At 48.4% G+C, this 11,402-nt stretch overlaps 1 protein-coding gene, 1 long non-coding RNA gene and 1 pseudogene across 2 annotated transcripts; 2 read left to right on the top strand and 1 right to left on the bottom strand.

Annotated features, from left to right (window-relative positions):
- Positions 1-159: 159 nt before the first annotated feature.
- Positions 160-9,292, bottom strand: LOC120709753. The gene is made up of 11 exons (XM_039995411.1): positions 9,254-9,292; positions 7,347-7,776; positions 4,466-4,606; positions 4,168-4,242; positions 3,851-3,934; positions 3,722-3,775; positions 3,583-3,645; positions 1,003-1,599; positions 841-921; positions 671-739; positions 160-591 (listed from the first exon to the last, which is right to left on the bottom strand). The coding sequence occupies exons 1-11, from the start codon at positions 9,290-9,292 to the stop codon at positions 185-187; spliced, it is 2,040 nt and encodes a 679-aa protein (XP_039851345.1). The 3' UTR covers positions 160-184.
- Positions 5,921-6,737, top strand: LOC120706749. The gene is made up of 2 exons (XR_005688417.1): positions 5,921-6,377; positions 6,571-6,737. It is a non-coding gene; the product is annotated as an uncharacterized LOC120706749 (long non-coding RNA).
- Positions 9,293-9,826: 534 nt separating the features above from the next.
- LOC120706746 lies at positions 9,827-11,402 on the top strand (annotated as a pseudogene).

Here is an 11,402-nt window from a genome sequence, read left to right as displayed (position 1 = left end):
AAAATGCTAAGAGTATGGGTTGCCCCGCATGATCGCAACCAACCTATGGATGACTTCATTGTCTTTCCTTAAGCATTCCTCTCGACATCTTCGATAACGAAGCTCGAGCAAAGGATCATCATCATGGAAATACAACTCAAGATGTCTTGGTTCAGCACCCTCCTCTTTACCAAATGAACGTACATTATGGTAAATTTGACCATGGGCACGAAACGTATACACCTCCATTACGCATGTTCGTGGTCATGCGATCAAGGTGACAATATAGCGAAGTAAATGAGAAATGACTGTTGAAGAATCTGATGTTAGAACGGATGTGTCTTGCATCAGCATCTGAAGCCGTCCACAGCCTTATAAGCTCAGGAGGTGTGTCGGGTGTGGATAAATGTATCTGCCCACTACGACAACAAAACCCTGGAGTTTCGTACTCAAACTTCTTAGCATTGCAGTGCTTGCAATTCTCCACCGCCTCTAACTTATGTGTTTCAGATGGAACATTAGCATAGACCACGTCATAAGGATCCAACACATCTGGCACACCGTTATCTTCATCGTCAAGGTTGATTTCCACGTCGACTTCATCTTCTTCTTCTATATTTAATACAATAGATAATAACATATTATTAAATTATCAAAGGTTATTTTTAATAAACATTTTTTAATAAAATACCTTGTCCTGCAAATAGATAGCCCTCGTCCTCTTCCTCGTCCTCCTCAAATACAACATCATCATCACCATCTGCCTTTTGGAGTGTTTTATGTGACACGTTGGTAATTAGAAAGAGGTTTAGCTGAATAGTTTATTGAGTTTGAAAAAAAATATAGCTTTGAATAAATTACCATCCTCAACGATTGATGCACCAACAACGGATTCTTGTGTCTCTGGATATGCGTGATGCACTCGTTTTGGGTACGTTGATCCTATATATTCAATGCTGATTTAGGACGCAAATAGAAATAGTGTTAAAAATGAAATAGGGTAAAAAAAAAAGAGGCATTCACCAGTGTTAACGACGTTAGATTGTGTCAGAGCATCCACCACATCAGGGATCTCATTCGCCACATCGGGGATCTCATCGGGGGGACCCAAGTACTTTCTTCCAATTGTGGCTTCAAATAAGAGATTGCGCCGGGCTAAATGGTTTTGTCTCCCCCCGAGAGGAACACGCTGTCGTCGGGGTTGGCGTGCAAATGGCAATTCATTGGTTTTTTCAATCTCGTTGTTGTCTAAACCTTGATCATCTGGAAATGGAACGAAGAGCGGCGGTCTATTCAACTCAATTTCAATATCTTCGATAGTTAATTTGGATTGACCCTGGGTGGGCAATATGATTTGAGGGATAAATTGAGGATTTTCCATGGCGATGGATTCCGGGTGTAGATTGTTTTCCCATAAATCTTTTAATCTTCTCTTGTAATCTCGATTACGTTCTGCACCAGTCTTCATTTGCTTCTTCGATTGGTTTTTCTCATGGTATAATTCACGACGACGTTTATTTTTTCTGGCCCGTTGATCGTCTGTTAAGGTTCGTGTCTTACGGGACTTTACACTCACACTTGAGGTATCCGCACATGCGGGCAAGTGTGTATAGTCAATTACTGTAAATAAATTATTAAGATCACACCATTAGACGTTTGCAATCATCATTCATACTTAATAAACACAACTTAGCATTTAATTATGGTGTAAAAAATTATTTTACCAACACAAACAAGGCAGCAGTATGAAATTTAATATTAAAAATGTATACATTATACAAAATGATGAATTTGGACAGGTAGTTGCACATTATATATCCCAATCATTTGATCAAAACCAAAGATTCTGTTAGAGTATATTAGGCAACTCCAGATATGGTAGTTTAGGATTGATGTAATCCCGTGATAGTCTTCCTTATCTCTAGGGGAGGTGCCTTGCCCTACAAGTCTTGTACTCCTATATATACCGCCCAAGGGGCTCATTGCAATACAATCGACCATATTATACGCATCCTACCTTCCTACATGGTATCAGACGCCTAGGTTACGAGATCCTAACCCTAGCCGCGCCGCCGCTTCCGCTGCACCCCCGCGCCCCCGGGGAGATCGAGATTGATCTCCGCCGGGGGCAGCGCCCTCCTAGGATGCGCCGCGGATCCCTCTGATCCGCGCCGCCGTCGTCGTCCACAAGTAGCAGGAGGGCTGACCTCTACCGTCGCCGTGGCCGCGTCGCTCGTCGGCATCACCATGGCCCCGCCTTGGGCCGCTGCCGCCTCTGCGTCGTCGTCCCCGGCCCCGCTCACGGCTTCCCCTCCCCTTCCGCGCCTCAGGCCAGCCCCCCTCCCAGCGCCGCCGCCACACGACAGCGCGCGTGCGCGGCTGCCGAGGGCGAGGAGCCCCTCCCAGTGCCGCCGCACGGCCTGCGCACCGCGCGCGTGCGCGGCTGGAGGGGAGGAGCCAAGACCGCGTCGTCGGGCGGATGGGCCGCAGCATCGCCGGTCGATGTCGCTGTCGGGCCGCCGCGTCGTGGGCTTCGCCCCACCGCCCTTTCCTCGCCGGCTACCTCCCCTGCGCCATCGGCCGCCGCCCTTCCTCCCCCAGCGCCGCCTCTGCTTCTCGAGAAGACGCGGCTGTGGGGGCGGATCTTGGCCTGACGATCGGAGGAGAGCCGCTCGGGTTTCCCAATCTCCTCTGTTTTCTCTGTCCCGTGTTGACCACGCGGGGAAGAGACAATGAGGAGAGAGAAATTGGCTACGACACCCGAGATTGTACCCGGAGGTCACCCTGCTGCTGCTGTGTGTTTTTCTTAGGTTTTTCCCGATTCGTTATCGGGTTTGCGTCGCCCTGCCGTTCGTCGCCGTTCATCGTCGACACTCCCGAAGGACGAGGTTGTTGTTGCGCCCTCCAGGCTGCAGCAACGACGTTCGTGATCAAGCCACCCTACCGGTGTCGTCGCCTTTTCAGGCGGTGGCGCCACTCGCCGCCGGTCTTCGTCAAGTAGGCGCTCGATCCACCTCCGCGCCTCCAGCCGTTCTCGCGCGGACATCGCCGCTGATGTTCCTGAAGGAAGACGTCGTCGCCACCCCTGATCTGAGCGCGACACTTGCTGCAACCTGCGCCGTCGCCACCCCTGTCCTGAGCGTGACCTAAGTCGCAAACCGCGCCGTCTACCTTCGTCATCCGCCGCACCGTCCTGCTGCTGTCTTCGACAAGAAGCTGCTGAGTTTGCCTACTCGAGCACCTCAACGACGCTTCGACCTGCGCCCCCTCCACGGCTTCGACCACGTCCACCTCGACTTCGGCTACTACGGCACTAAAGGGCTATCATCTGCATGAGTCTCCAGTCAAAGCTTTCGCACCGGCATTCCGACTGCAGGGGGATACGTCTCCATTGTTCTCCAGTCTGACCGTTCGTATTGCTACCGCTACAACTGCGGGGGGATGTTAGAGTATATTAGGCAACTCCAGATATGGTAGTTTAGGATTGATGTAATCCCGTCATAGCCTTCCTTATCTCTAGGGGAGGTGTCTTGCCCTCCAAGTCTTGTACTCCTATATATACCGTCCAAAGGGCTCATTGCAATACAATCGACCATAACTCACCTGGTGGTACATCTGTATATGCGTCAGAGAGATTAGACTCCACCGTGCCCACTGGGGTCGAATCTGATTAAGAATCACCACCACTATAAGCCGAACCAATAAAATGTGAAAGGCATGAAAAATGATGGGTGCATATCACCGGCGGGATGCTCAACGATAGGAGTGCTGGTGATGGGTGCATCATTTTCGTCATCTACGGCAAACAAGTTAGTGCTTGTTCATCAGCTGGGCATGTACATCACAGCATATGAAAACATATATAGCATACCAGTGGGGGGATGCTTGTTGGTTGGCGAAGTGCACGAGACGCATTCTATATGTTGTTCAGCAGCACCATCATTGAAATTTAAATCTGTAGTGGATCTCACCAGGGTTCAGATGACAACATAACTTAAATGGTGATTCTATTATGAAAAGCACCATAGTAGTCTGCACGGGTTCAGTTGGACACGTGCACCACAAAAAACTAATTTCTAATCATTTCTGAACTAATAAACAAAACTATTATGCATTTCATTCAAGTGAAGACATATAGTTCAATTCACGTCAATGTTTAGCATAAGAACTGCATGACAGGCAAATTACCATTAGCAGGCAGAAGCTGGACAGTGCTAGAGATGTGTGCATGTTCTTCAGAAGCACCATCCTTGGAATTTAAATCAGCAGTGGATCTCACCGAGATTCAGATGACAACATAACTTAAATGGTGATTCTATTATGAAAAGCACCATAATAGTGTACGCAGGATCAGTTGTACACGTCCACCAGCAAAAATATTATGCATTCCATTCACATGAAGACATATAGTTCCATTCACATTGATGTTAAGCATATGAACTGCATGATAGGCAAGTCAGAGTATGTTCATCACAAGGACACGCACCTGATGTAATTTTTGCGCCCTTGGTTACGTCTTTCTTCATCCGATAAGCTTCACACATCTTCTTGTTCGTTTCAAGCCTTTTGTCATTTGAATTCAAGTCACTCAGGGCCCTGTCACTATCTCCTCTCAGGCCAGAAATTCCTAAAGACAGTTAAAATGAGTTTGTTATCCATAGATGTAGAATGCCGACCAAGAAATGAAAAAAAAAATACCTGTTGGATGTTTGGCTATATTAGTATCAGCATTACTCGATTTGAAAACATGTGTGTTACAACCTGCCGTAGATTTAAAAGAAGATTCAGATGAGGAAAAGGTCAGGGAAACAACAGTTAAGCACAAGATCAAAGTGTCAGTTTGGATCCAACAGGGTTAAACCTGGCTCATTTTCCTTGTTTTCATAGCTCTTTTTCCGTCTGTATGCCTCACGACGCTTCCTGTTCTTTTCCTCTCTTTGCTCATCTGTCATTGCGGCACAACGGGCTCGTTGCCGCTCTCTTCGAAGTTCAAGAGCATCAACGGCGAGGCCAGGGCGAGGCCAGGACCTTATCCAGTGGTATTTCGTGAGCCGTGTACTTGGAACGGATACTTAATAAAGATAAAAATAATATGATAAAGGGAAAGAAAAAAATTAGTACCTTTCTTATTGTTGGGAGGACCCATTGCATTTACCAATCGGAACGATACAGGTTCAGCTCTCCCAGGCTGAACAAAAGTTCTAACTCTCCCAGGCTGAACACACCTTCCGACGACTCGTGAGTTGTGACTGGGCAGTATTTCTGCAGTCCCCTGATCACATTATGAGCCTGTTAGAAAAAATGTAACAGGCTGAACACACGGGTGTTGAGAGTGAGTTGACGCACGGGCAGTATTTGAGCAGTCCCCTGATCACATTATGAGCCAGTCAGAAAAAGTGTAACAGGCTGAACACACGGGTGTTGAGAGTGTACAGTCGTGTACATCTACCAATAATTAGTAATTCAAGTACTTAAAACTTCGAAACAAATACTAACCACAACATAAATAGGACAAATTTTTTTAACCTGCAACTATCTCAAGGGAAGCTGCCTACCGGTGAAAATTCAGCTGATGTTCAGCCTAAGTTATTTGAGGAGAAAAATCAGTCAATTCAAATTGTTGAATTGAAAGCTGATGAATTATATGAACGTTTGATCTGCATTACATTTGCATACTGTTTCCTCATCTAGATACTGCTGTTTTCTATGCTACACCTAGCAGCTCCTAATGTGGTGCTTCGGTTTTCAGTTTTTAAGCACCTTCAAAGCTCTAAAACACGGATACGGCAGGGGGCATGCGTATCCCGTATCGGATACGTATCCGATACGGATACGCGTGGGATACGGCCAGGATACGTATATGCTCCCCTCCCTCCGAATCCCCCGAGCCGCGCCCGCCCTCCCGCGCGGGGCTTGCTGCCTGTTTGGGGCCACGCTCGCGTCTTGTCTGTTTCGGTGTGATGTTGGTCTTCGTAAAACCCTCGTGTGACAGGGTTTTTAACTCGTCTGTTTGAGAGCTCGAGATGCGCATCGGTTGGCTTCGCGCCGTATAATCCCAATCGGAGCAGATTTACCACATCCCCAGTTCATTTCGTGTGCTTCTACACTGAATTACTGTGCAGAGTCATAACCTGTAGGGAGGAACTACTGTCCTTCAGTGCAAATTGTCAGTTCCGTGGCGAAGATTTTTAACACTGCATGAAACTGTCTGCATACTCAGAAGTCAGAACTAAATGATAAGTCGATCTCAAGAAGATGCGAATGACATCGGTAGCCATCCCGTCTCGGGCTGAAGGTGTTCTGTGGTTATTTTTCTGACTACGTGCTGAATGCTGGTTCAGATTGAAGAAGTAAAATGGGTTTTGGTCTTTTTGCTTCAAAGATGGAATGCAGTTGAGGTATCCAGCAGTCCTTGGATTAGAGCGTGTATTTGATCTGTGGGAGGGGTTACTGCCGGAATTCCTTTATCATAGCTTGTAGGCCTTGGGAATAACAGCACTTAAGATTTTGCATACTCTGTTTGTCTGGGAGAACATTTCGTGGGTATTCAAGCCAGGCTATCTCATACATTGCATTGTTTTTTTTCTACAGGTTTCTGTGTTTCTGCGGCACGGCTTGGCTTGCCTGATGTTGGCCTCATCTCCTATGGAGACATGGTAGACCAAGGGCGTCTAATCAATGAAGCTGTGTCGATCCCAGTGATTGGTGATGGAGATAATGGTTACGGAAACTCTATGAACATCAAGAGAACCATCAAAGGGTATATGAATGCTGGTTTTGCTGGAATCATGCTTGAAGACCAGGTGTGCTCTCTTAGGAATACTAATCAACCCTTCCATAGGTTGGCACCTTAGTTAATATAGTACCACATATGTTATGTTCTTTGTCATGTACCTTTAACTCCCACTTACTGCAATATGAGTTTAACATGTTTTGATATCTCTGTTACCTTTAGATAACAAACACTGGCAGTCTGGCACCGCCCGGTTTGCCTGGTGAGAACCTGCTGCTATCATGTTATTTTGAGTGTAATAAACCTTTAATGTCTCTATGTTGAACTAGAATATCTATTTTGTAATTTATTATGCACTATTATTATTTATTAAAAAATAATTAAAACGTATCCGCGTATCGGGTTGTTTGGGAAATTGCCGTATCCGCGTATCCGTATCCTTCCGATACCGATACACGTATCAGTATTCGTGCTGCTTAGCTTCAAAGTACTACGTGTGGGCATCAGGGAAGTAAGAAGGTGCAAGGGAACTGAGTTTGGCTAATTGGAATATATGGAGCACTGTTTTATTTGGTGCAGACACACTTCTTGGATTTGGGAATGAACTGAACCTGATATTCTGTTGGGCACTCACCGGGGACGGCGACAGAGCCCGCGCGGATGAACGCGACGGCGACGGAGACGGCTACGGTGATGTAGAGGTTCCGGGGGGAGGCGACGACGGATGTCCCAGGAGCCGGGGCGGTCGAACTCGACGGCGGCGGCGTGCGGAACTCGACGGCGGCGGCAGCGGCGGCGGCGGCGTGCGGGCGGGGAGCACGGCGAGATTGGATCGGGCGCAGACTGCAGCCGCGGCGGCGTGCGGGGGGCGCGGCGAGATTGGATCGGAAGGGGATCGGATCGGGCGCAGTCTGCAGGTCGAACTCGACGGCGGCGGCGTGCGGGGGGCGCGGCAAGATTGGATCGGAGGCGGAGACGAACGGGCACAGACTGCAGGTGGCGTGCGGGGGCGCGGGCGTGCGGGAGATGTGGCGTGCGGGGGGGGGGCGCGGGCGTGCGGGAGTCTGGATCAGTGGAGGATAGAGATCGCAGGTGAGATTCAAACGGACCAATCAGGACCGTTGGAGACTTAACCAAAGTTGAGGAGGGGGGGATGAGCAAAAAAAAACATCATCCTTAGCCTTTTTTAACAGTAGAGATAGAGATAGAGATAGAGATTCCTCTGTTACTATAGTGCTACTACAAATAGAGAATTTCTACTTTTCGAAAGAGTATCAAAATTTTAAAATCCAATTGTCTACTAATTTACTAACAATAATTTTCAACTACTCCCTTCATCCTGAATATAAAATATTTTGGTTTATTCTAAGTCAAAGTAGTCCGAATTTGACTAAATGTATAGAGAAAAACATTAACATCTAACATATCAAATATACTATACAAAGATTTTATTATATATCTAATTATTCTTATTTTTTATATTCATAATATTATTATTTTCTATAAATTTGATCAAACAACAAATATAGATCAGTTTCACTTAGAACAAACTAAAATATCTTATATTTCATAATGAATGAAGTACTCTATCGTAGCTGTAATTACTGTCACTAATGTAGCATCTCGGTCATTAACAATTGGCCACAGTGGCAAAACAATCAACCCAACCAACAAGGTGTCAATATTCGTGTTACAGCTTCATTTGGTGTAAACAACCATATTTCTAAAGGTCTAAAACTAAATGATCGGGACAACCGCGTTAAAGAAGGCTGCGCTCGCAACCCATCACCAGCGTAGGGCTTCCTTGCTAAGCATTAAAAAAAATCAATTCTGTAAGGCCAGTCTCAAGCCAGTGCCAGTAAAAAATTTATAGGTACAATTGCCTAGACTGAGAACTAAATAATTGTGTCAGATAAAATTAATGATATTTAATGTCATATCAGCAAAATTAATGATATTTAATGTCATAAAACCCTTCATGAAATCCCATTGAAATTGGTCTCATTGGAGTTTTATGGGCATACTCCCTCCTTCCCCGTTTATAAGGCATGGTGGAACATGACACGGTCTTCTAAACAACACTTTGACCATTTATTTATCATATATTATATCACTTTTGATTATAAACTTATAATCATTGTAAAATATATTTGATTATGAATCAATCATATGAAATTTGCATTATAAAAATAAAATTTTAATAGTCAAATTATTGGTCAAAGATGACAAAATTTGAATCTTGATATACGTGTATGCCTTATAAACAGGGAAGGAGGGAGTAGTTACTAAGATTGAGAACTAGATAACTGTACCAGATGAGTTTCATAGTGTGAAACTCTCCTCACATCTCATGAACTCATCCTTCTCTCTCCTTGCCATGTCACCAAAATTAATAATATTTAATATCATAAAACTCTTCATAAAATTCATTGAGACTAGCCTAAGTGAATATATAATTTTTTTGACGTCTCTCATCTGGGTACAGCCGTAGTATCTGTTCATACATGTATACACACCTCACCCACACCACTGTACACATACAAACATCCCTACAACTACACTCAAAAACGAAGACCCCATCCTTCTCGAGATCACCGGAAGACTTCGAAGACGACGGGCGCGTCACATCCCTTTGTAGCTCCACACGTAAGAGGCTACAGATTTAAATAAGAGAACACTGTTCCCGAATGCGAATCCGCGCCGAGCAGCGCTCGAACGCGGGCGGCAGGCGCTCCCCCGAGCAGCTTGCCAACGCGCTACACGCGCGTTCGCGTGAATATGTAATTAGGAGTATGAAAACTCGCATTTTGGAATTTGCAATAATACGAATGGTGAAAGATAAGAACTGATCTCACGCATGATGGATTCACAATCCAGTGACTTGATGCATTTGGCTACGTCCATCCGTTTTCCAGCTAAATGATTTTTTTCTTAATGAACATTTATGTATGCACAAAAGTAACAACTAGCAAATCACTCCAGATTTTTTAGCAACACAAAAGTAACAAATGCATAGAAGAGGGGAAAAAAAAGTTGAACTGGGCCGCCGTATTCTGGCCCATCTAGCCCACTGCCCATGTAAACATAGCCCTAAACCCTACTCTTCCTGCTGGCTCGCCCGCTCTCCCCCTCGTTCTGCTCTCACGCATCCTCATCCGCCGCCTCACTTCACCACCGAGCACCAAAGGCCATCGCCTCACAACAACCAAGCACTCACGCCATGGCCGCCGCGCCCGCTGGTGCTCCCGTGGAAGCCGCCGCCGGACGCCGCCGCTTCGACTACGACGTGATCGTGGTGGGCGCCGGGATCATGGGCAGCTGCTCCTGGAGCGCTTCGACCTGCTGCACGGCCTCGGCTCCTCGCACGGCGAGTCGCGCACCATCCGCGACGCCTACGCGGACGCGCGCTACCCGCCGATGGTGCGCCTCGCCCGCCGCCTCTGGGAGGGCGCCGAGGCCGAGTCCGGGCGCCGCGTCCTCACCTCGGCGCCGCTGCTCTCCCTGGGCCCACGCAGCGACGCCTCGGTTCTCGTCGCCGCCGGGAACGCCGGCGCGGAGGAGGTGGGCGGCGCCGACCTGGCCGCGATGTGGGGCGGCGCGTTCCGGGTCCCCGACGGGTGGGTCGCCGCCGTGAGCGAGCGCGGCAGCGGCGTCCTGAACGCGACCGAGGCGGTCAGGATGTTCCAGGAGCTCGCCGTCGAGAAGGGTGCCGTGGTGAGGGACAACGCGGAGGTCGTGGGCATCCGGAACGCGCCGGGGGGAGGCGTCGTCGTGGTGACGAGCGCCGGTGAGGAGTTCGGCGGCGCCAAGTGCGTCGTCACGGTGGGCGCGTGGGCGAGCAAGCTGGTCAGGTCCGTCGCCGGCGTGGACCTCCCCGTCCAGCCGCTGCACACTCTGGTCCTGTACTGGCGCATCAAGCCCGGCCACGAGCGCGAGCTCACGGCGGAGGCCGGCTTCCCGACGTTCTCGAGCTACTGCGCCCCGCACTTCGTGTACAGCACGCCGTCGCTGGAGCGCCCGGGCATGATCAAGATCAACTACCACGGCGGGCCGCCGTGCGATCCGGACAGCCGCGACCTCGTCTCCGGCGGCGGCGATGTCGTGGAGCGGGTGGCCAGGTGGATTGACGAGTTCATGCCGGGGCGCGTGGAGACCGCCGGCGGGCCGGTCGACTGCCTGCCGTGCATGTACTCCATGACGCCCGACGAGGATTTCGTGATCGACTTCCTCGGCGGGGAGTTCGGCGAGGACGTGGTGATCGGGGCCGGGTTCTCTGGTCACGGGTTCAAGATGGGTCCGGCGGTGGGGAGTATCCTTGCCGAGATGGCCATGGACGGTGAGGCGAGGACTGCCGCGGAGGCCGGCGTGGAGCTTGGTCACTTCAAGATCAACCGCTTCGATGGCAACCCCATGGGAAATGCCAAGGATTTGTGAGCTCGAAAAATGGATTTGTGTCATTGTGGCGTGTCCAACTGTCTCTGTGATTAGTTATGTTTTGTGGTTAGCCTGGGGATTAGTGTTCGGATTTTAGGGATATTTGAAGATTTGGAGGAAAGGCTGCCACCTGCCAGGGGAGGAGGGTCATAATTCAGATGGTGGAAAAGGGCACACCATTACTCATGCTGCTTATCTGCAAATTGAAAAAAAAAACAAGTGAATATGTTATATTAAGTTCGGCAATAATCTTTAA

This window comes from Panicum virgatum, chromosome 5K (genome assembly GCF_016808335.1).
Source record: "Panicum virgatum strain AP13 chromosome 5K, P.virgatum_v5, whole genome shotgun sequence".
In the NCBI taxonomy this organism is placed as follows: domain Eukaryota; kingdom Viridiplantae; phylum Streptophyta; class Magnoliopsida; order Poales; family Poaceae; genus Panicum; species Panicum virgatum.
Note: the sequence above shows the minus strand (reverse complement) of the source record. Positions and strands in the feature narration are given on the sequence as shown.